The sequence below is a fragment of the Babylonia areolata genome, chromosome 3 (genome assembly GCF_041734735.1).
Source record: "Babylonia areolata isolate BAREFJ2019XMU chromosome 3, ASM4173473v1, whole genome shotgun sequence".
Classification (NCBI taxonomy): Eukaryota; Metazoa; Mollusca; class Gastropoda; order Neogastropoda; family Buccinidae; genus Babylonia; species Babylonia areolata.
The window spans coordinates 23,669,202-23,695,128 of NC_134878.1; the positions used below are offsets into that span (position 1 = coordinate 23,669,202).

Here is a 25,927-nt window from a genome sequence, read left to right on the forward strand (position 1 = left end):
TACGTCCTTTGTGTACTGTAGTTTATGTATATTGATGGGTGAAATACCAAGTCTGAATTTTGTGTGTGCATCTTTTGTAACATTTTAGCATGTTATAGTCACAAGTATTTTTCCGTTTGGAGCGTTTGCTTAAAAGTACTGTACAATTCAAAGCGGTCTGTGGATTCAATAGTATCATGCCAAGTCTGTCTATGTTGATCACTCAGTGTTTGTTTGAATGTAAAGAGGAAACATCTTACATCACCAACATTCTGCTGTTGCCACACATCTCCAAATCCGTTGACACATAACAACTGCCTGATATGAAACGCCCACGTCTTTTTGCCCAGTTCTTGTAAATGGTTTAACATGTTCTAGGCCTTTCTGGGCAGTCTTTCCTCTGACATGCTGCACACTTTAAGCCAGAAGTGTATGCATCTTTCGGCTGCTAACACATGCACTTGATAGCGGCCAAGTTCTCCAAGTACCATACTGTTTGGTGTCTGCATTCCAACATTTAAGTACCTTTTACATACAAACATATGTATCTTTTCATTGACATCAAACTGTTGGTAGCCCCAAATTTCTGTGGCATATAGTAAAACAGGAACAACCTGCGTATCAAACATTTTAAAAAGACCTCCCTGGGTACTTCTCCTAGCTTCCAAAGACATCTGAGTAGTTGACTTGTTCTGATTTTGGCTTTTAGTAGCAAGCTCTTCCACAGCACGTCAGGGATAATTTGGTTGTAAAACGTAACCCTTAATACTTGCAGCTATTTACAACATTGATGTATGCATTACTGTATTTCCATTTTTCATTTACACCCAAGAACCCTCCTTTCCTGAATACAATGGTTTTCATTTTCTCAAGATGAAGTTCCGGGGAAAAGTTACCAGCATATTGTTTTAGCATGTTAATTTGATTTTGAAGACCAGCTGGACAGTAAGAAGTTAGAACTACATCATCAGCAAATAACAAGATCAAGATCGGGATTATCTCGGGTGTTAACTGTACACCATATGCGTGTCCATGTGTGCTGTGTGGCTTGTTCAGGATTAAAGAGGCTATGCCAGTCCTGAATAAAAGCTAATTTGTGTTTGCACATTTCTTCTGTCTTTGCTGCTGTGTGCACATGTCAAATGATCGGTATAAGGACAGGCCCGGCGCTTCGTTTTTGAGGAAGTGTCTGGGTTTGTTCCAATGCACCTTTTATTTTTCTGTGTGCTGGCTGAATCGGCAGCGTAAGCAGCACTGACTTGAAGTTGTATACCTTGTGAATGGAGAGAGTTACCACTCTTTACTATTTGTTAATCATGTACACCATATCGTCAATTCTGGGCAATTTCTATAGCCAGTTCGTTTATAAAAAAAAATGAGAATAATGTGGGAGATAGTACACAGCCTTGTCTCACCCTGTTTCACACTCGAAAAAATCAGTAAGACTGTCTGGGCACCTTATACATGATCTCACCCTGCGATACATGGTCTGCAACATCTTTAGCATTTTGCTTCCAACACCTCCTTTTCAAAGTACGTTGCACAGAATATTTCTACTGATTGTATAGAATGCCTTTCTAAAATTAACAAAACAAACACACAATTTCCCAGAACTTTTCAAGAGGTATCTTTGTACAATGGCATACAAAACAAAATGTTATCTGATGTAGAATTTATTATCATTATGAGACCAAAAAATACAGGAGTTGGGGTATGAAAACAGTTATAGACAACCTTTTAAAAATAGCATTGACAGTCTTTTATAACAAAAGCGACATTCTACATTGATTCCTAATTAATTAGACATACGGTTCGTGCAGCGTTGTACATCGTGGTCAGAACAGACAGACAGACAGACAGACACTCGTGTTATGGATAGGATGTGTCATGAAACAGGGCAGACGTATTTTCTTTCTTGGATAATACGATGCTTTGAGTCTTACCTTGATGTTTGTCGTGTAGTGTTGTGTGGTTTTGGTGTCCAGTTTTGTGCTGCGTTGTGCTGCAATATGATTTGATTTCCCGTGCTGTGCGCATGTGAATTATCATGTAAAAGGAAAACTTTCAGTAAGAAAACACATTTTCAGACACAAAAGAAAAAAAAAGAATACCCCGTACATCCTTCCTTGATCACAATGCACATTACAATCATCATATGAAAGGAAAACATTCAGCAAGAAAATATAAAGTCGATTATGCTGATTTCTCGCGTTTTCATTAGTTTCCACATTTTGGGAAACAATAAATACATCAATAAACTTTCTTAAAACAACAACAACAACAACAAAACAAAAAACACAAAAAAACAGCAACAGAACATACCTTAGTGTGTCCGAACAGAATTCTATGTTAGAAAATAAGAAATATTTTAATTCTTATGTAATTTTGTTTTCAGTGCAGTTGATATTTAATGTCAGTGTGTGCGTGTCTGTGAAGGAAGGGACATTTATATCTCTCTCTGTGTGTGTGTGTGTGTTCTATAAAAAGCATTTTGTTTTAATCCAACAATAAAACAGTTTCTACAGAAGGTGCTACTCAAAAGAGTGGTGTAGGCTACATTCACCATAAGTAGTCATTTCTTCAATTTTATCTTACCAAAGAAACCATTGATACTGACCATCCAACTGATTATTCACGCTTCTATCACCACAAATTTCAAGTTCTGGGCACTGCACGGATTCTGTATGGCTGTGGGGTGTGTGTCAGTCCGAACACTCCTTCCAGAGGCGGCAGCTGTCCCTCTTCCGCTGGCAGAAGGCGGAAGTGCTGGATGAGAGTGGCCAGGTACAGGAACAGTTCCATCCGGCCCAGGGACTCCCCCAGACACACACGGCGACCTGTGAACAGTCAAAAGTGTAGCCCAGTAATTTCAGCAATAAAGTGAATCAGAAAGAAGCATCAGTGAATATTGTACGAAAATCCAAATTGTAACAAATAATAAAAATTATTTATTACCACTTTAAAAAGATCGGGGATAGTTTGATTAAACATGCAGATTTGGCTTTGTGACAAAAATGGCCAAGCATAATTCACGAAGGTATTGCTCCTAAAAGGTATGAATTTGAACCCCGGCATAATTAGATTTGTTTACACATCATTCCTCTAGATAAATCATGGTTTATTATCTCGATAATGACCTATTACACTTCAGAAAATGCCATGGCATTAAAAGAATGTCCATAATAAGTTATGCTAACACTTTTTAACTTACCAGCAATACACAATAGTGCTGTTATGAATTAACAACATTTCTCATTTAATTATTGCTTCCTGTTACCTGTACTAAAGGGAACGAATTCTTCTGGTTTTGTCAGTTTTCCATCAGGTCCGATGAATCTCTCAGGCCGGAAGTTCTCAGGATCTCCCCAGATTTCAGGATCCTCAAGGACACAGCCCAGATAAGGAATAATGACCGCGTCCTTTGGGATGACGAATCCACGGAAGTTGACATCCTGTGAGGTAGCATGTAGGACAGACAGGGGTACCAGGTCCCCTTTCCGCAGCACTTCACAGATGGTGGCCTCCAAGTATATCATCTTCGGTCTGTCACTCATGGTGGGCAGGCGGTGAAGTCCGATGACGTCAGAGATTTCCTCGAAGCACTTGTCTTGGACGTGGGGGTAGTGGAGAAAGAAGAGCATGGCCCACAGCAGAGATGAAGACGTTGTTTCTGTCCCAGCCGCAAATAAGTCAGTCAGAACATACTTTAGGTTCTCGCCTAAAAAAACAGAGAAACGATCGGTTTTATTGTGAGTGGAAACATTAATAGCACTAGCGTACTGATTCTTATTAACTGTCGTTATGAATTAGAGAGACATTTTCAGAAATGTTTTCATGTTTTCTTCAACCTCTGGTTTCTCAATATGTTTCAAATAAATCAGGACTGGTACTGTCATAAGAAAGATTCTTTGGCCAATCAATGAATCAGACAGACCCATTCTATTCATATCACAGACACATTTCTACTTCCAGCCGTCAAGATCCAGTGGTTAGCGTCATGCACTGATGACAAGGAGGCAGCAATTTCAAGGACCATTGATGTAAAATCAAAATACCATCCCGAATATGAAATGTTGTGTATCAATAGTATCACACACACACATACACATAATGTCGCGCACGCGCACACACACACATTCCATATATGAAATAATCTAGATCAGCAGTTGATCAATTGTCTTCTATATTATTCATTGCTTCCATGATGTAAAGTTAGCCACGCTTTAATAGTGGTTTCACAGTTGTTGGTGAGCAGACTGACAACATTGTTATCATTTGGGCTTAAATTAGAAATACAGGCAGAGGGAGAATACAAAATCTGGAACACAAACCTTTCACAGTGGTATTCACATTCATTTGCTGTTTCTGCATCTGTGCCTGATGAAGGTAGCTGTAGATGAAATCGTTGTTTTCCACCATGTCCTCTGTTCGCTCTTCCAAGTTCTTTCGGTGGTTTTCTACATGCTGATCAGCGAAGTTACGCACAGAGTCAATGTTGGCCACAGCAGTCTTGACCTTAATGGGGTCACCGGGTATATGGCGCAACACAGGCAGAAAATTCAAGACAGCTGTTCCTGTATCAAACAGTGATTAGTCAGGTCTTGTAAAGATTTGCTCAATAGCATGGAAATAATGATAAACAATTTTGTACTTTGTTTGCCATTGAGACTGATAGATAGGAGTCCAAATACATAGAAATATAGTACATCAAGCGTTCACTGCTAAAACTGACTATATCTAGTGTTGGACACGTTTTGAGAAAAACACAACTGAATTTTGCAGAACACTATAACTTTGTGTCGTGGAAGCTATTTAGTTGAATTTTGTAAAAGCAGCTTGGTATTTTTTTCATTTTCATAATCTAACCTATGAAGGTCAAGTTGTGTTTCTTTTTACAAGAATACGAGTTAAAAAGCTGGTCAGATCTGGTATTCCTGTGAAGTGCCAGTAGCATAAGAAGGTGGGAGTGCCAGACCTGCCAATTATGACAGACCCACTATCAGCATTCCACTTTTAATCAAAACGGCATTTTTTTCCCCGGTCGGCAATTTTAGCAGGACAAAGAAACAATAAATGAATCAATATTGTGGGTCAGTAAGTGGATAGCCTGCAGTCAAAGGATTTCTTCTTTGGTCATCACTATGGTCAAAATTCTGTTAGGAAAAAAAAATTAAGAAAGAAAAAGAAAAGATAATCACACTTTCTCGTACAGAGCATACTTTCAATCTGAGGATCCCAGGTTCAAATTTTGGTGACGGCGCCTGGTGGGTAAAGGGTGGAGATTTTTCTGATTTCCCAGGTCAACATATGTGCAGACCTGCTAGTGCCTGAACCCCCTTCGTTTGTATACGCACGCAAAAGATTAAATACACACGTTAAAGAGCCTGTAATCCATGTCACCGTTCGGTAGGTTATGGAAACAAAAACATACCCTGCATGCACACCCCCGAAAACAGAGTATGGCTGCCTACATGGCTGCGTAAATAAACAAAAATGGTCATACATGTCAAATGTTACATGTCTAAGTGTGTATGTGTGCGTGCCTGAAATCTGATTGAACGACACAGGAAACGAATGATGAGCGCTCAGTGGCAGCCGTCAGTCGGCCCTACCCAGGTAGGTAGCCTGTTGTTCAAATGACCCCGTATTTGCAAAGCGCTTAGAGCTTGGTCTCTGACCGAGGATAGGCGCTATATAAGCATCCAAATCAATCAATCAACCAAATTATCCATAGGTGATAATTGTAAACCTTTACAACCCTCTTTAATCTCTCTCTCTCTGACACACACACACACACACAATCACACACACTTGCACACAATCACACACTCGCACACATACACACACATGCACACACGAACGTATGCGCGCGCACACACACAAACGGCTTTGCTTGTGTCTCACAGTTGAACAAAAAAACAAACACGAAGTAAAAACAGGGAAATAGAACCCATTTGCATGTAAAAGAGGCATATCACAAACCTCCAAGCAGCTTAAAGGTTTCATCCAGGATTTGGATATAATTGTTGAATTCGGCATCGCCATACTCAAAACGCTTTCCAAAACCAATCGAACAGATGTTGTTGGAAATGCTGATCTGGGTCAGTCGGCAAAGACACACAGGCGCCCCCTGGTGGTCCTTTATGGCCTGGATATAGTGAGTGATCTCCTCTTGGATCTTCTCAGCCAGCACGTTCTTGCCCATGCCCATTGCACGGAGAATCTCCAGGCCTGTCTTGCGCTGTTCCTTCCACATGGGGCCTGATGAGCTGACAATTCCTGTGAATATAGTGAAAATTGATTTGGTATAAAAAAAATATATCGTTCTCTCTCTGTCTCTATCTATCCATCTGTCTGTCTGTCTATCCATCAATCTCTCCCTCTGCCCCCCCCCCCCCCCCCCCCTCTCCTCCATCCCTCCCCAGACACAAATCAAATCATTCTAACTTTAATGATGTCGACATCTGTGTCTTATTTATGATATATTGTACATGACTAACGCCTTTTTTTGTTTGAAAATTACTTTTTTACAGGGCGAAAACTAGCATTTGTCGCTGGCTTCAACAGGGACCGTGTGTGTGGAAGCAAGGTAACGTGAAGAATGAACGTTTGTGGTGCCGTTAACATCGAACATTGCCGTTATCCTCGAAAAAAACGTTGAACTGCACGAATCGTATGTCTAATTAATGAGGAATGAATATAGTACTGACCAGTATGTCTTTTTGTTATCAAAACTGATATAAACACGACAAAACAGAGCGAGATAATTATGTGAATTAAACAAAATAAAACCTCAGTCGATACTTCGAAAAGCACTCCCCAGCTGGCACCGCATTCCCCCAGCTAGTACCGCGTCACTAGGCGGGAAATTTGATTTAATTACTTATCTATTTATTTGTTTGTTTATGCATCTTATTTTACTTCATTTTATGTTATTGTATTTTCCCTCAGGGCCTGAACTGATATGAACTTTCCTGTCTGAGCGCAGAACGCCTAAATTTACTTTACACTGATCTTCCCTTGAATAGCCTGGATCTCGCCGCTCGGTGTGATGGAAAGGATGATAATCTGCACTGTCGCCTCCATGTGGAATGTTTTAGAACGAGTGCTGACGACAAAGACTATTGCATCGGCACTTTACGTCACTCGGCTGGGGGTTGAGCGGAGGTCCGTTATTATTTCTTTCTGCGAGTAAAGATAACAGCAGTTCGAATATGATACGGTACCGCAAACGTTGAATCAAGAGACTAGTTCAGAACAACTAAAGCTACGGTTGTGTTGTCACTGACAGAGGAATGAAATGAGAATTAATTTTGAAATTATTGTCAAGTAGTTTTCTGTATCAAAATAAAAATTATTAATGTTTGTGCAATCAGCAGAATTGAACGAATTAAACAGAAACTCACGACAACAAAAAAAAGTTCATTTGAGACTTCGAACATAATGAGCACTTCGATCTTTACCGGGAGATCTGTATCTGTATCTGTATTTCTTTTTATCACAACATATTTCTGTGTGTGAAATTAGGGCTGCTCTCCCCAAGGAGAGCGCGTCGCTCTAATACAGCGCCACCCTTTTTTTTGTATTTTTTCCTGCGTGCATTTTTTCTACAGAATTTTGCCAGGAACAACCCTTTTGTTACCGTGGGTTCTTTTATGTGCGCTAAGTGCATGCTGCACACGGGACCTCGGTTTATCGTCTCATCCGAATGACTAGCGTCCAGACCACCACTCAAGGTCTAGTGGAGGGGGAGAAAATATCGGCGGCTGAGCCGTGATTCGAACCAGCGCGCTCAGATTCTCTCGCTTCCTATGCGGACGCGTTACCTCTAGACCATCACTCCACACACATGGCTTGATCAGAATCTCAGCCCATCTCTTTCTGCAGTGGCGGAGTAAGTCATTGGCTGATTATTTATCATTTATCAGTGTAATATGGAGAGTCATCACCCTTCCGAACGTCGCTCAGGAAGTCGATCCCTGCAACTTCTTTGACGAAGAAAGTGAACAGATCTTGCTTTCTGCAGTGGACATCACTTGGCTTTTATACATTTGATAATACATCTTTCGTCTTGGATATACAAACTGGTGAACCTTTGCAGTTTGCCTTTCACCATTCGATGATAGAATCGGGGGTGGGGGAGGGGGCGGATGTATTTGAACATTATATAAATGGATAACGTATAACAGTCGTGATAACAGTACTCTCCCATTTTTCGGCAAAGCTTCGTTTTGTCAGGACGTTTTCTAACGGAATTATCATGTATCATTTGAACGAAAACTCATTTGCCCGTCTCATGTGTATCGTGGAGGAAGTAAATATTACTAATAACATTTTTAATATATTCACGGCATATCATGTTACCATACTTTACCCACAAAGGATAACGTTGACGGCAAATCACCAAAGTTTGTATACTTTTGGAGATTAATGTTAAAACAAATGTGTAAGGGTATGCACGGCAGCATGTTTCAGCCAGAATGTAAGTACATTACAGTTTTTCCATCCTTGTGTAGGTGTCATTCTCGTTAACCCTTTCACCGCCAAGCTTGCATTTACGCACAGGCGTGGTAGAGGACCCATGACACTGAAAGGTGACCATTCATTGGTCTGTTATCTGTGAACCTACTGCTCTTATGTTCAGTGGTAGGATAGGCCATATTTTCTATACATCGCAGAGGGAATCCCCACCTATTCTTAGCCACTGTCTTTTCTGTGTTTATACCACAAGGGAATTTTGTACTCTAATTTGACTGGCAGTGAAAGGGTCAATAGCAAACGACGGGCGCAATAGCCGAATGGTTAAAGCGTTGGACTTTCAATCTGAGGGTCCCGGGTTCGAATGTCGGTAACAGTGCCTGGTGGGTAAAGGGTGGAGATTTTTCCGATCTCCCAAGTCAACATAATTATGTGCAGACCTGCGAGAGCCTGAACCACCTTCGTTTGTATACACAAGCAGAAGATCATATTCGCTTGTTAAAGATCCGTAGTCCATGTCAGCGTTCAGTGGGTGATGGAAACAAGAACATACCCAGCATGCACCACGCCAAAAACGGAGTATGGCTGCTTACACGGCGGGTAAAAACGGTCATACACGTAAAATCCCACTCGTGTGCATAGAGTGAACGCGGGAGTTGCAGCCCACGACCGAAGAAGAAGAAAGAACAGCAAGCAAGCAAACTGTGATGATTACCGTTACTCTTCGTGAGCTCATCGAATATAAAAGTGTGTGGACGATGAGAGAAGACGTCAGCGTGGGCGACGAGGGCTTCACGGATGGCTGAATAGCTGGCCAGCACCACCACCATCTTGCCTCCCATGTAGAGACTGAACACGTCCCCGTACTGACGTCTCCATGACAAGAACTGGGCTCGTGGGTCTTTTGGCATCAGATGCAGGTGTCCCAGCAGGGGCAGGGCGGGTCCAGGGCCTGGAGGGAGACCCGGGGGTCGTCGTGTGGACTTCCACCACAGCAGACACAGCAGCACCACCGCCCCCACCAGCAGAGATGTGGGGTCGAGAGATAACAGCGGCATGGAGATGGACGATCGTAAGAAAAACTGAAAAGGAAAATGATAAGTCATTTTGTATAATGTCCTCAGTGAGGGTATTGTGTGAAAGCATCTAAGTCTGTTGACGGCTGCCAGGTTTGGTGAAGAACTTGAAAAGCTCGTAAAGCCTTAATCCCAGCTGAAGACGAATGATCCAGTTAACATATTCAAAACGGAAACATAATTATCACTTTGAGAATCACATCAATAGTCTTCGGGTGATAATTCCCATACGACTGACACTTCGTTAACCTGTTTCGGGGAGTCGCCGTCTCTTGTATATGGGAAAGTCATTTTTGCATGCGTTGGTTTATGACAAACAGGGAAAGCCGGAGAGGTGGCATGGTATCGAGCATCAGTTTTCCACTGGGCAACAAGAGCTGCCGCTGGTGCTTCACGTCCCTGCACAAGGACTTCGCTATAGAGGTCCTGTAGAGGGCGCAATAGCCGACTTGCAAAGTGCAGGATTCCAATCCCACAAGTTTGCAAATTCTCAAGGCCTGACCAGTGTATTAATTCGAAACGATGGTCGGGCATCTGCTCCTTTAAAAAGAATTAACAACGGATGAGGTGTGGTGTATATGGATCAGTCTGCATGCTCTGACACCTCCTTGAAGCTCAAACTGCTCCTGTATGCCCTGCAATTTGCATAAGTTGAAAACATTGAACAGTTCCTATCATTTTGTGCTTGTGTCTGTGCATGCATGTCTATGAAGATGGGGTGAAGGTTCAGAAAGAAAACACAACCAGAAGAGGACACAGGAAGTAGTTCTACATCCATTTCCTCTGCTACTTAAAAAACAACAACAAAACAACAACACATTTTTAACATAAAATGCAGGTGTATCAAAACCTGATGTGGGATTTTAAAAAAAACCAAACTCTTACAAGTTTATGTGTTATTTAAGTGACCGATGATGTCATGATTTTTGCCTTGGAGACTTTGTGTGAGTGTGTGCATCTGAGAGAGAGCTTGCTGTTTACATTGTTGAAGGTTTACACACACAATCGAGGAACATTCACAAAGTGAATCGTCATTGATTGTTAGATTACTTTTAGTTGACAACAATGAAATGGCTGCTTCAAACAGTAAAACACAGTCCATGAATGTGAAAGGTTATTTTTGGATTGTCTGTCACCAGTTGTGTCAAGTGGTCGAGCTGATAACTGGGGCGATTTTGTTGTCTCTGTAAGGCTTGCCATATTTTTGTGGAAATCTGAATGACATTTCCCTCAGGCTCTCTCCTTGTCTGCATGAGAGATTTTCCTTTTAGCACAAGACAGCTTCTCAGGAACATCAGTTTGGGAAAGTGAAAATCACCTTGAAACAAAAGGTCTTATGTGCAAAAATTGATACAGACACGCTGTTCCCTTTAAAAGAATAAACAATCTCAATTACTGTTTTATCTCCTCCTGTTAACATGCATGCAAAATGATTTGGCCAATTTAATCATTAATATCCTCTTTTCATCACCCCAGATGAAACATGGTATCTTTCCACTCACAGAAATATTCAACAACAACAAAATGAAGAAATATACTTTAAGCTCATTGAAAAAAAAAAATCAACTTAGGACAGAATAGAATAGAATGTCTTTATTACCAAGTGTACCAGGGTCACAAGGAATATTGGGGTGGGGGTGGGGAGGGGGGGGGGGGAGGGTAGTATATAACAAGGTGCATAAATCGAAAATCATACGCAAACACAGATACATTAGAAATTAGGATATATTCAAGTGCATATCAAAATAAAAACATGTGCACACTCACACATGCACGCACTGCACACACACACGCATGCACGCACGCACACACACACACACACACACTCGCTTTTTCTCTCTCTCTCAATTATTATTCTTGCCCAGAGGGCCGGATGTAAACAAATACTTTGTGCTTACTCCTTTACCCTCGTAAAATAAAATTTCGTTCGTTCGTTTGTTCTCTCTCTCTCTCACTCACACACACACACACACACACACACACACGTTTGAACAGAAGCCGCATATTACATGTGGATGGGGCTGATGACTAGATGTTCAGGTTGATGGTTGTTGATTGCACAATTCTAAAAATACATACTGGGTTTGTTCGAAAGACAGGACATTGACTGCTTTGGGGAAAAATCTATTGGCGAAGCGACTGGTTCTCGTCCTTATACTTCTGTACTGTCGACAAGAGGGGAGCATCTCGAAAATCCCAAAAACTGGATGTGATTCGTCCTGGCTAATTGATTTTGCTTTTTGAGTAGCCGCTTATAATATATGTCTTCTAGAGAAGGTAGATCAGCCCCGGTAATCTTGGTGGCAGTTTTTACGATTCTGTTAAGGGTTGCAACTTCTGCTTTGGAAATGTTTCCGCACCAAACAGTAATAGCGAAGGTTAGCACACTTTCAATGACTGCTCGGCAGAAATCAACCACGATTTCCTGTTTAATTCCGATCTTTGTAGGCGCCAAAGAAAGTACAGACGCTGTTGTGCTTTCTTAACAATTTCTTTGGGTATTTTTCTCCCATTTCAAATTGTTGGAAATGACCAGTCCGAGAAATTTAAATTCGCTGATGATCTCTACTTGCTTGTCTTTAATGACAAGTGGTAAGGGGTCAGAAGTGGTCTTCATGAAATCTAAAACTAATTCTTTTGTTTTTGATAGGTTGAGTTCTAAGTTGTTTTGATCAGACCAGATGACAAATTCCAGTACTTCTTCCCTATATTTTGACTCATCACTGTTCGTAATCAGCCCTTCTAGAGTAGTATCATCGGCAAACTTGACCATGGTGTTACATTCATTTTGAGTTGCACAGTCATGTGTGAATAGTGAGTACAACAGTGGGGATAGAACACATCCCCGTGGGGTGCCTATGTTGAGAATGCATGTGGAGGAGTAAGGTCACCAACTTTAACAACTTGCGGTCTGCATCTTAGAAAATTTAGGATCCATGCACAAATTGATTCAGGCAGCGAGAGGTCTTTCAGTTTAAAATATAGTTTAGATGGTACTATTGTGTTGAACGCAAAGCTGTAGTCAATGAAAAGGATCCTGGCATAGCTGTTAAAATTTTCGAGATGTCTGAGGACGTGGTAGAGACCTATGCTAATGGCATCTTCAGCTGATCTGTTAGCTCTATAGGCGAACTGAAAGGGATCAAAAGATGGAGGAATGCAGGTTTTTAGGAATTATAGAATCCAGCCTTCAAATGTTTTCCTGACGACTGATGGCGATGGGACGGTAATCATTAAGACAACTAGGCTGTGCTTTTTTGGAACGAGAATGATTGTTGATTTCTTAAAGCAGTGTGGCACCACACAAGACTGAAGGGACATGTTAAATATGTCAGTGAAGACACTAGATAGTTGGACTGCACACTTCCTCTCAAGGCCTGGTGAGATGTTGTCAGGGCCTGGGGCTTTTCTCATTTTCAAACGACTGAAGTGGCGTCTGACTTCATTCTCTTGGCCTGTGAAAGGGGGAGTGGGGGTGATTTTGGGTGCAGCCACGTCAGGAGTAGACAATGGTTTGTCGAATCTGGAGTAGAATGTGTTGAGTTTGTCTATTGGGGGCGGATGGACTATGATCATAAGTTAATATAGTTTATGTTTCATCTTCCAGTTTGCATTTGAAAAACATACCATAACAGGAATCAAGATTCAGTTTTTGTATTTCTCAAACAGTCCCCTCCTCCCTGAATGTGCAGACACACATTATTTCTTTTGATATTTAACTATAAAATATTCTGCCCTTTACCTCTCATTTTCAAGGCCTACAGTTCCCCGTGACATATGCAGACACAGACTGTCAGAAAACAACAACAACGTAGAGGTGGCATGGTTTACTCATATTTTTATTTCAAATACATTTATACAAGAACAAACACATTTATGTTCAGCGCAAAAATATCTAAATAAAAAAATCAACCCATAACTGCTAGTAGTTCATTTATGCCACCAGTTATCACTGAGAAATAGAAAGAAAATAATACTGAAGATAAAAGGAATTATTTGTGAATAAATATCAGTGATTGACTAATTGAACTTTTTTTTTTAATGTCAAAGGAACTGAGCAATCTATGAAAATCAAAGTAAAAAGCCAAGAGCCAATTATACAGTGTGTGGGCATAATTTGCTTCTTTTTTTTTAAGCATGTGATTAACAACAACAGATTGTGCACTTTGAACAAATGTCAACCACTCATACTCATCCAAAACTCCACTCTGCATACAAACATCAACAATCTGATGATTTATGAGGTAGCTGATTTCCACTTTCTACCCCTTCTGATAGAATTAACACCAACCGCTCACCCACAAACCCTTTTCACATCACACAACTGAATGTCTCTGCTTACATTGTAAACTAAAGACAATATTCTGCAAATCTGAAGGCTGGCAAGGATCTTCTTTTATTGTTGTACACACATCTTGAAGTAACTGCACAATAACCTGTGGAAAAAACAACAACAACTAGGAACACACAATTGAAAACATGCACTGTCATTGAAAGCTTTCTCCAACACCAAGCATACCTTCTCCCCATATCATAACCCCCTCTTACTCTTAAAAGTCAGATGACAGGAGAGTTTACTTGCATATGTTTACCTCTACTGCTGGGCTGATCAGTATGAAGAGAGAGATAAAGCAAATGGTCTTGTCATCACCAAATCACTATCACTATAGTTATCCATGTTACTATATAGTATAGAAGAATTACACTTTAGTCAGATTATTATTCTTAGCATATTAATCAGACAAAAGGCACAATATCCCCTCTTATTTTCGGTAAGTTGCACACACTTAGTTTTTTGGGTTTTTTTGTTTTTTTGTTGTTGTTTTTTTATAATACCGGCGAGATACAACAATGAGCCATTAATGTGAGTAAAACAAAAATCTGTAAAACACATTTAAACTCAGTGCAGCACTTTTACACACACACACACACACACACACATATATATATATATACCTATATCTATCTATCTCTCTCTATATATATGAAAATGATTTTCAACTATAATCAAGTGTTATTTCCGCTACAGTTGTCTAACACTTTAAACTTACATGTCTGTGTGTATGTCTGTGTATGTACTTTACAGTTAGAAGTCTGTGGTGTGTAAGTGAGTGCGTGCGTGCGTGCGAGTGTGTGAGCGTGTGTGTGTGTTGTACACTCCCCCACACACCTACAAAATGCACAACACACATTTAAGTGTAACAATTGATCACCATTTTAGATCAATTCATGGAACAAAGTACTAATTTCATTGGCATGACTTAAGGCTAGCTAATATTTACATCAATCATATATCAAATTATGAACAGTTATAGTGAATTAGAAATATCACAAAAGATACTCTTTCGATTGAAGCAGTGTATTTTCAACTGTGTGGAAGCTGAATGAAATATTTATATGGGCTAAAAAGCAAATGTTAGGTTCAACTTTCAAATACAAAAGCTCCACTGGCACAGGCCTACTTTACTAAGATTTTGTGAAACTTTTAGGATGGTTTAAATTCCAGTAAGTTTCAGTATGTTTGCATGTGTGTGTATGTTTGTCGCTTTGTGTGCATATACTTAGCATCTGTGTGTGTTTGTGCGTGCGTGCCGTGCGTGCCTGGGTGGGTGCATGTGTGTGTGTGTGTGTGTGTGTGTGTGTGTGTGTGTGTGTGAGAGAGAGAGAGAGAGTTAGTGGTTATTCATGCAATATATTACATGTAGGCAATAACCGCTACTGCTTACACAATTACTTTTCTGAAGTTGACAGCTAGGAGTAGACTCTACATGATATTTGTAAAGGTTTGACATCGATAAGCTTGTCAAATTCAAGTTGAACTAGCCGTTTTAGAAAATAAATTACTTTGCGGGACATTTAACTCACCTGGTAACTCAGGTGATCGATCGACAACCTCCTTGTTGCTAGGCACTGAAGTCACTGTGGAGTGATGGCCTAGAGGTAATGCGTCCGCCTAGGAAGCGAGAGAATCTGAGCGCGCTGGTTCGAATCACGGCTCAGCCGACGATATTTTCTCCCCCTCCACTAGACCTTGAGTGGTGGTCTGGACGCAAGTCATTCGGATGAGACAATAAACCGAGGTCCCGTGTGCAGCATGCACTTAGCGCACGTAAAAAAAAACAAAACCCATGGCAACAAAAGGGTTGTTCCTGGCAAAATTTTGTAGAAAAATCCACTTCAATAGGAAAAACAAATAAAAATGTACGCAAGAAAAAATACCAAAAAATGCGTGGCGCTGCAGTGTAGCGACGCGCTCTCCCTGGGGAGAGCAGCCCGAATTTCACACAGAGAAATCTGTTGTGATAAAAAGAAATACAAATACCACTGTCAGTTTTCTGTCAAAATGCTTCGAAACATACACAGTATATTGTGACGTCTTAATTAAGACGACCGTCAATGAGATGTTAGTGTCTGTGATCAATATCAGCGTTTGGTGGTTGATGGAAAACAATCACAACCGCTTTGCACCAACCATCGACACAGAACGCAGCAGACAAAGCACTGAAGTGGAAGGGTCACAGGGCAAAAACGGCCACAGTTTTTCTTCAGGGATCTCTTGTCACAGCAGTGGTTATAAAACCATAAGTAAAAAAAAAAAGTAAATAAAAACCATGCAAGCAAGAACATATAACAGTAGGTATATTTTACATACCTTCCAACCGGATTTGAACTGAGCTGCTTGCCCCTTGCAAGTCAACACTGTCGACTGTTTGTCGAAAGCAGCGCGAGTGTGGCAGTACTGTGTTTCAACAGAGGCTGACGGGCTGGGCTTTTATTCCGAGCGGGTCAAGTTGTGGCCACACAAGCAAGTACTTTCAGTGCACATCCTCGGTACAGGCGGTCTTATCGGTACTGACGTTCTCTTAAAAGGTAGCCTTGTGCTGAGTTCATTACCTTTGCAACTGAAGGTCAGAGTTGAGGGTCGAGCCTTGTTGTCTGTGAGGCGTACTGTAAAATGTTGCATGTACGTCGTGTATCTGTGTGTGTGTGTGTGTGTGTGTGTGTGTGTGTGTGTGTGTGTGTCTGTTCTTGTTTTATTCTATCATTTGCCTCCCATTTCTACGTATCTTTCACTTTAATATACTTCAAGATATTTACTTACTTTCTTCAAAGAAACGTTTGATAATAATTTGATTTCTTTTATGTTAATGTTTTAGACAAACCTAGGGAAGGCTTTAAAGGTCTGACCAGCAGCGTGTTGGGTTTATGTGAAAATATCTTCTTTTTTAACAGCAGGAATTATGCCGTGTGTGCCTGGTGCAGCTGTCTCGATTTGTTGCAGCGGCTTCGAAAGTTTTCAAGAGAGCACGTACCCTTCAAAGCCGGGTTTTCTATCAATTCTTTTTCTGGGGCAAATGTTTATGGTATATGTTCTCTCTCTCTCTCTCTCTCTCTCTCTCTCTCTCTCTCTCTCTTTCGCGCTCTCTCTTTTGCTCTCCCTCTCTCTCATGGTGTGTGTGTGTGTGTGGGTGTGTGTGTGTGTGTACATGCGCTTGTGTGTGTGGATGGGTGCTGTTTGAACCAACTGACGCTGGTTGAATGTGGTGTTGATGTGTTTCCATTTCACTCTAGCCTTTATGAGTCTGCTGTTGACAGGTATCCGTTCCATCAGACATTCAGTTCTCTGTTCCTTCTTCAAGACGATGGCTACTCCATCATGGTCAGTGTTTGCCGGCTGCCATCTCTTCCTGAGTTGTAGAGGACTGTTTCCCCTGTGTTGGTTTTATATCTGCTTTCCCACATGATCCTGTCCGATCTGATTTCACTGATTCCGAGTTTATGCACCAATAGGTTTGTAGCGTCTCGAGTCATCTCTGATGTACCTTGGGCCAGCTTTCCTCAGTGTTTCGTTGGCTGTAATACCTACCTATATTCGTCTTGCAGTAGTCAGTGGCTTCCTTTCGACTTTCACCACTGTCATTTATTCGACAATCTTCCGTTGACTCTGGAGGCCCATTACACATAGTAGTGTTGGTTTCTTCTCAGTGTTGTTGTTCCCGTTACAAAGCTGTTTTTTTCTTATTTTTTTATGTGACCGGGTTGTCAGCCCTGTACCCAGTCCCCAACCTGGGGTTGACATTCAAGAGAACATCGTACCTGCGAATAAAGATGTACCTGCGAGTCAGTAAATCTGCACGAGGCAAGGCGAATGGGCATTGCATCATATGCAGATTTACCCACAGGTAAACTGTACCCACAAGTTCAATGTTCTCTTGAATACCACTGTGACCCCAGGAGGACCAGTAGATCGCCGTTCTGACCGGCCTGTACCTTTCGACTTATTCGGTTTGGGTGGCCCGACCGTCGTCCCTGAGGCACACCCCCTCCCCCACCCCCCTCACCCAACCCCTCTACCCTAATTCCCCGGCCTCCACTCCCCGGCCACAAGGTGGCAACCTTCGGGAACATGTTTACAGGTCTTCAATGACGGGGCATTGTGCATGAAGTCGGAGGTAAAAAATGTGAACTCATGAAGAAGGGCTGATCAACCAGTGTGCCAGAATGCAAGCTGAGGCGGTCCACTGAAACAAAACAAAGCCGGCAACAGATAAGAAAAGAAAGGAAGAAAGAGAGAAAGAAAGAAAGAAAGAAAGAAAAATGTTTAATGCACACTTAAATTGGAATCATCATGGTCTGCAGACCAATAAATAAATAAAATTAACAAAAGAATGTTATACATGGATCATGTACCACTACAACTCAGAAGCAGAAGTTTGTTAAGATGGTCACTGAGTCCTTAATCATATACGAAAAAAAAAGGAAAAAAAAGAAGAAGAAGAAAAAAAAAAAAGTAACCAAGCGGTTGTTTTACTCTTAAAAGAAAGTTGACCTTCGATACATTGGATAAGCCATCGACTTTCTGCCAGAAAAGGTCTACATGTACATACCTAATGTTTTGGTCCCCACAGAGCAAACCTTGTGAATAGACAACCGTATGTGCGTAATTATGTAAGTGAAGCCGAGAGCGTGTCCTCACATCACTTATATAATGTGTATCCATTTCGTTTTAAAATCACCTGCAGTGAGCACTGATTGCACTGAAATACTCACTCTCGATCAGTATTCACTGTCAGAGTACATGCGTACCAAACGTACCTGAAATGTAAACAGTTCTAAGTTAAAGTTCTCAAAGTACTGATAGTACTGGGTGAACTGACAGTGTTCAGCCACGAGAAAAATACTGGAGATTATTTTTGGTTCAGATAGCTCATGTCTGTTTCTCTGTTTTTGTTTTCTTTTTTTTTCTCCACACAAAGAGACAGATAGACAGAGCGTCATCTGCAAAAAAGAGATGCGGGACTTAACTCGTTTACGAAAATGTTTGCTATTTCAGTGGATTTAATTCCCTTTAAATTAGTTCACGTCTGCCAAACGACAAAATTTTTTAATCCCAGCTGACAGATGTTTGACCTCCGTCTGCTGAAGAAACGTGCGAGTGCATTCAGACTGATCGTTGCTGTGTAAAAAAAAAGGCAAAATGACGTGAGTTCGACACAAATGACGACACAAATGAAATGAAAGCTTTGGTTGGAATGATTTCTATGGGGATAATTCCAGAGTAATTTGTTTCGGTGATTGTAAATGCGTGTGGCAGCTTTCGCCTTCTATTGAAGAGAAATGTTTACCGGGGTGTCTGTTCTGGACTGTTGTGGTGTGCTGAGTACTCAGTTCAGGTGTGCGACCGCGACCGGGAGAAAATTCACTGACGTCTACTGCACTGTGCTCGCAGGCGGTGTCGACGGAGTCATTATCAGTGTTTGGAGGTATGGGCGTGCCTGTCTTCGCGCGTTTCTGTGTGTGTGTGTGTGTGTGTGTGTGAGTGTGTGTGTGTGTGTGTGTGTGTGAGAGAGAGAGAGAGCATGCATGTGTCCAGGCCATGACAATCAAAAGTAGGCTTTTGACATTCAATTTTTATTCCTTTAGTCGTGTTTAAAGTTTTTCAAGTCAAAGCAGTCATATAAGCCAACTGGAAGAAAAAGAGCAGAAAAGAAACACATCAACTAAAGCACAAAAGGCTTTTACCATAGCTATTTACAAATAAACAAATATCCACAGGCCCGGCAAAACAAAACTTCAAAAGAATATCTGAATATAGTCCGACACAATGCATAAATTAAAAAAAAAAAAAAGAAAAGAAAAGAAAAAAGAAACCAGAGTTGAAATGTTTGCCTCAGTGTCTACTCGTGTAAAATTTACGAGGACAACATAATGTGCTTCTCTTGATTACCCAATTCTTGGTGAGTGATATAAAGCAGCACACGCGACATTAGAGATGATCACTGGGAGATCTTTGTATTATTTTATTTATTTCGGAGGACAAGCATGAGATGTAAAAATTCAAGTTCAAACGTTAATGGTATACACCCGTCAACAAAAAGTGTGCCGGTGTACTGTTACTGAATGCTGTATATAGTGATCGATCAATATAATATTCAATAACAAGTGAATGAAGAGAGGATTCTACTTTGGAATATATCGCATCGAAATCTAAACGAGCTCAGAATCATACAAATATAATGCACAATGCTCTCTCTGTGTGTTTGTGTGTGCTTGTTTTTTTTGTTTTGTTTGTTTGTTGTTGTTTTTTTTGTGTTTTTTTGTGTGTGTGTGTGTGTGTGTGTGTGTGTGTTTGAGGGAGAGAAAGAGAGAATTATGTACATGTATATATACAAAGTGTGTTGATTGGTATACTGATGATAGCGGGAACTTTGGGTTGTAGTGAAGCATGCCAAGTGTGAGACTTGGATTTTTTATTTTCCTTTTTTTTTCTTTCTTTTTTTTTTTTTTTTTTTTTTTTTTTACTACGCTTTCAGCAAGTGGGAACGAATAATGTCGGGTTATGCCTTGATCGGTTGTATCTACTTGTAAACTGAACAGCCGAACAGTCGAGGATAACATGAGCAGGGATTTAATTCCTCGGTCTATACAGTTGCAGTTTCAAGGAGGTGTCAGAGCCGGCGGAGTGATCCATATACGCTAAACCCCATCTGCTGAAAAATGATAGTAAAGAGTGGCTGGTGCTGATCTCCGCTGATCAGGCCTTGAGAGCTACCGTAGCTTTGTGTTAAACATAATCATAGAATGGGGAAAAAATAGCTGCAAAAACCTCACAAACTTAAAAACAAAATAAAGTAGTGATAAATGATTAAGAAGTAAACGAGATCGACGAGAAATATCGAAAGATCTAAAATTTCGGGGGACAGTCGGTAAGCACGATTTTTTTTTTTTAATTGTTGAAATACAACTTGAGCAGTATTTTAATGGTGAAAACACAGAAATAGCCAAGGACGGTAAGCTTCCGTTTCAGTTTGTAAACAGATTTACTGGAAAGTCCAGCCAGTCGGTCAGTAAAGTAAGTTAATGTTGGAATGTGACAAAATATGAAACAATAATAATATTAATAACAATAATAATAATGATAATATCATTATCATTAGACAAAACAATCAAATAAATAAATAAATACAGGAGTCGGGGTATGAAAACAATTATGGACAACCTTTTAAAAATGGTACTGACAATCTCTGTGTCGATATAACAAGGACGACAATAACAAATACAACAAGAATAAACAGATCCATTACTCTTAGCTGTTAATCTTCCCAGACCGAAACAAATCTTCGTCGTAACAACTATCGAAGCAGGAACATGGGCTGCACGATACATTTTAGTAGCGCAAACTTTGCTTTGCAGTTTCAGTTTCAAGGAGGCATCAGAGCGTGTGGACTGATCCATACACGCTACATCACATCTGTCGTAGAGTTGTTTATTTTTTTATTTTTTTTAATGCAGCACATGCTTGACCTTCGCATAAACCCAACGCGCTAACCAGGCCTTGAAAGCCTATCGTTAGTTGGTGTAAAGCATAAACATAAAAATTGATGTGAAATAATGACAAAATAAAAACTTAAGTAAACATTTTTAGCACAGAAGGCAAATGATTGAAATGGCGACTGTATTAGCAAGGACGTAGAATTCTTAAAACGCCTAGCAAACTTAGCTGCAAATGTCGCTCATGCATCCCATCCCAGTATTCTGCGACAGAAGCAGCGAGATGGTGCGCACAGTTTTGATTGCTGGGGAAGGCTACTTTGTCATTCATTTCATGGAGTGTGTGTGTGTGTGTGTGTGTGTGTGTGTGTGTGTGTGTGTAAAAACTGATCTTGTGTTCATACTTTGTGCATAGCGTATATTATGTTTGACAGTTGAAACGCCCGTTTAACGTCAAAGTATCCGAATGCTTCCAATGAAGTCTGGCATCGCTTTCGAGGGAGGCCATTGCGTTTGAATGAATACATGTTGATGTTTATGTGTGACTCATACTGTGTCAAAATACGAACGGTGGACAAATGAAAATTATGTTCAAATATTCACAAACCACAAGCGGGAAAAAGCAGCATATTATACGGCTTGCAATTTTACATCATTGAATGGACAGAATATCACATTATCGTGATCAGGTTGGTACGAACATTACGGAGTATAAACTGTGAAAGTTAATCCCAAGAGAATATCAGCAACAAGAAAACAACAAAAAACAAAAACGCACAGAATGAAGTGAAAAGCCCACAATGCACATAACGACTAAAATAATTGGACTGTACCCTGTATGAGAAATCAGCACCGACAGAAAAAAATGCACAAAGATCTCTCGATACGTAGGGTAGCCACCTGATGAAGGAGGAAAAGTACTGGAAAATATAAGAAGTACAATAGGCAATTTATTCCCTATAATTTGCTCTGTATATGCAAAAATTCGTGTTCAACGCAATATCTTCTCTGGAGTGGTGGCCTCGTGAATCAAGTGGTCAAGGGTTCTAGCCACTCAAGGGCCAGAAAATACACCTTCTCTCTCTCTCTCTGCTGGACTTTGAGTGGTGGTGTGGGCGGTAGTCTTTTGGGTGAAACTTTATATCGAATTTCATTGTGCATAATACTCTCAGCGCACGAAAGAGATCCCATACCCGCAAAACAGCTTCCCCTGGTATAATGTGTCACAAAATGTGCGCTTTGACTCAGAATAATGACGAGAAACCTGCCACTTTGTCTCTTTCCAGTTTCAGTCTAAGTGCAACACCTCTGGCAGGAAGAATGGAAGTTACAGGCTGACAACAAATTATTCCAGATGCGTCCTGACTTCTGAGACTTAATTCCTTCTGTTCTATGAAACAGGAAAGAGGAGACCGTCCTCTGCAGGTTGCATACAGGCCGTTCTTGTCCGACAATATTCCTTTATCATGAAAGATGAAGAATCTGAATGGTGTGTGCTGTGCAACCAGCCTCTCAGTGTAAAACATCTGTTGACTGACTGCCGTGATCTGCGTTATGTTAGGCACAAACATTTGACAGCTAGCTCCTGGAAAACCTTGCTCCGGGATATTCCTCCGGATATTGTTTCCCAGTTCCTGAAGGAACTACATGTTTTTAACTTGATTGAAATAATGCATAGACTAAACGAAACGAGTTTTTTATTTACGTGAAACAATGGCTGAACGCAAGAAAGGTCGGTGGGTTTCTTATTTACGTTACACGTGGACTTAACGAAAAGTAGGCGAGTTTATCTTATTTACGTTATACAATGACTGAACGAGACATAAGTGAGTTGATGTTTTTTAATGCTACTTTGATTAACCGTTTAAAGTTATTTCGGTTTCTCTGAACCAGTTGTCTGAACTAGTTGTCAGCCCTAAAATGGCCCCTTTGTGCGCTGGGCTGCACCTAAAGTGATTTGATTTGATGCGACAAGAAACACACACACACACACACACACATTCACTGATAACATACAAATGATTGTGAACACAGCACACATGTGCTACACATACACTGACGTGCGACATAAAAAATGAATACCCTGGCGGTCTCTTTCTGTGGTGCTGGCCAACACAGCAAAAAGATTCCCGGTTCCCCTCGTTCAGTGACAGAAACAAATATATCTAATAACATAGACTTTTAACTCGGGGAATTCATTAGGAAAAAGTTACTGAAAATGAGAAAGACCAGAAACCCATCTGTAATGTACTTCAAATGATGACTGAACTGAACCATATGTTGCTTTTTTCTTTCCTTTTGCTCGTCTTCTGTGCAGCTGATGATTGTGTTAGGCTCATTAAAAACCTGTTTAGGAGATTTAAACACCACCACCACCACCACCACACACACTTCTTTTTGACATTTCTAATTCATCGAATACTGAGCATTACAATTTACATGAACGTGAATCACATGATTTTTATGTAAAACGTTTCACTTCATCAAAAACAAACAAAAACAATTTGCATATCATAAACTCCGCACTTGGTCAGAATTTCTCGCTGTGCATAGACACCAAACAGAATTCAGCAACTTGTCAGCGATCATTTCCATCTGTCGTAGACATGTGCAAATTCAAGATAGTTCTGTAAACATTGAGTATTACCTCTGAAAGGAATCAAAGAAAGGTATGTGAATATTAAGCACGATCTTTGAAAGGAATCAAGTACAGTCTTAGTTATAAATATTTAGTACTATCTCTGAAAGCAACCCAAGATAGTTTCATAGATATTATACGCTGTCTGCGAAAGTTATTCAAATAGCTTTTTAAATATTTAGCATTATCTGATGGGTATCCAAGATAGGTCCATAAATATTGAGCGTTATACCTGAAAGGATCCCAAGCTAAATGTATTGAGTTTAAAAAAAAATTAAAACAGAGAGGCAAGGTCATATTCAAAACATGTAATATAAATTAAGTGACTTAAAATTTGAGGACGGGGAAACAGTAGTATTGTACAAGGAACAACCGTGCAGAAAATCCTTTCCAGTTGGCAAACGGATGCACACAGGAGTGAGGAGATTTTTGTTCAATGATTTGACCCCACTCTCACATTGTTTGATATATATATACATATATAGGATGTAAAGTGTGTGTGTGTGTGTGTGTGTGTGTGTGTGTTTCTAAATTTTTTTTTCAACCTGAAATAGGCCACTGCTCATACACTGTTAATACTAGCTGACATAATCACTATCAGCATTGCTTGCACAGTCACTGACCTCAAGAGGCTTAACTGGTCCCCATTGCTCATTTCAGTCGGAAGCTTTACTCGATGAACAGTTCGTTTTAATCCGTCGTCACTGGATGTGTTTACAGTCAGTGGGTATATTTCCAATAAAAAAATAAAATGAAATAAAAACTGGACACTGAGAACTGCTTGTCTGCGTTACTCAGCAGACAGAGCTCAGTTCGAATCTCCAGGTGAACAAAAACAATGGCATTCTTGTTGCCTGCATAAACACACCATAGTTCTTCAGTGCACATATTTGTCAAGTCTTTGACAATGAATGTCACTCCGTATTCAACACATTCAGGGAGAGGGGTGGGTGATTTCCGTCGGCAAAATCATCAGAAATGGCTCCCGGCGTAAAACATGTGGACTGTCCAAAGAACCTCTAGGCCCCCAATGAAAAATTTTACGAACTGTCCATGCAACCTAATTTTGTTTGTTTGTTTGTTTTAATGTCGGTTGGCCGTAAAACTTGATACTTATGTAAAATGTAATTATGGACAGTCCATGAAACCTGAATGCAAGAATACCAGGATTGTTCGTGTTTCACAGCTTCCGTCATTCAGTATGTGTGCAAGTCCCTGTTGTGAGTTTGGTGGTGGGAGACATCGAGTGTTCACTGATGTGCTGTCTCTGTCTCTCCTCGCCGTAACCATTCTGTCTGTCCCACACAACACGGACAGCAGTGGCGGGTTTTGCACTGTGCGGAGTTTGAACAGCGTCTGTGACAACCAACAGCTCCGTCAAGTCCTGATTTTTCAAGACCGTCGTAACTGGATATAATGATCGCGGGTTAGTGATCTCGAAAATCGTTTCCGGAAATGTACTCAGTTCTCTGTCCAGTCCTATCTGAATTAACACAATCGTCGATACTTGATATGATGACTGTCGGTGATCTCGAAAATTATTACCGGATATGTGATGTTTTCAACTGACGATGGTTTGCATGACACAGTCATAATTGTTTTTCAGTGTTCTCGGGTGGCGAAGATACAAGAAATGAGTTCACGGCACACTTTCATGTCAGAGGAATCCCAAAATATCATTTTATGAATCATCTCGGGATACGCCCCCCCTCCCCCTTCCCATCACTTTCTTTGATTGTCAACTTTCATCTTTATCAGACAGTAGTATTGCCGGACCGATTGGTAGTTATCAATTCATCACAGACATGGATTATATGAAGATTTTAATATGGTTTCATGTGAACCATTTGGACATGAAAATGGAAAGACGACAGGAAGAATGGTTTGTTTTTGTCACGTTTCTCCCGATCGTGGTGAAATTCAACTATATGAAATAAGTGTGGGAGATTTCAGTCTTAAAAATAGACAACATAACGAACACCAT

The 25,927-nt window shown here is 40.5% G+C and overlaps 1 protein-coding gene across 4 annotated transcripts in view; it reads right to left on the bottom strand.

Moving 5' to 3' along the window:
- LOC143279860 (cytochrome P450 2B4-like) overlaps positions 1 to 16,318 on the bottom strand; it is a 17,267-nt gene extending 949 nt beyond the window's left edge. The window contains exons 1-7 of one of the 4 annotated variants that reach the window (XM_076584119.1): positions 16,186 to 16,270; positions 15,399 to 15,827; positions 9,173 to 9,539; positions 5,962 to 6,258; positions 4,311 to 4,553; positions 3,257 to 3,697; positions 1 to 2,816 (exon numbers count right to left, since the gene is read on the bottom strand). The exon at positions 1 to 2,816 is cut by the window's left edge and continues 949 nt beyond it. In XM_076584119.1, coding sequence (XP_076440234.1) covers positions 2,635 to 2,816; positions 3,257 to 3,697; positions 4,311 to 4,553; positions 5,962 to 6,258; positions 9,173 to 9,515 — 1,506 coding nt within the window. In that variant the 5' untranslated portion in view covers positions 9,516 to 9,539; positions 15,399 to 15,827; positions 16,186 to 16,270 and the 3' untranslated portion in view covers positions 1 to 2,634. Of the gene's footprint in view, positions 2,817 to 3,256; positions 3,698 to 4,310; positions 4,554 to 5,961; positions 6,259 to 9,172; positions 9,540 to 13,875; positions 13,970 to 15,398; positions 15,828 to 16,185 lie in introns of all 4 variants that reach the window. The other 3 variants (XM_076584120.1, XM_076584121.1, XM_076584118.1) reach the window with 3 other exon arrangements.
- Between the last annotated feature and the right edge of the window lie 9,609 nt (positions 16,319 to 25,927).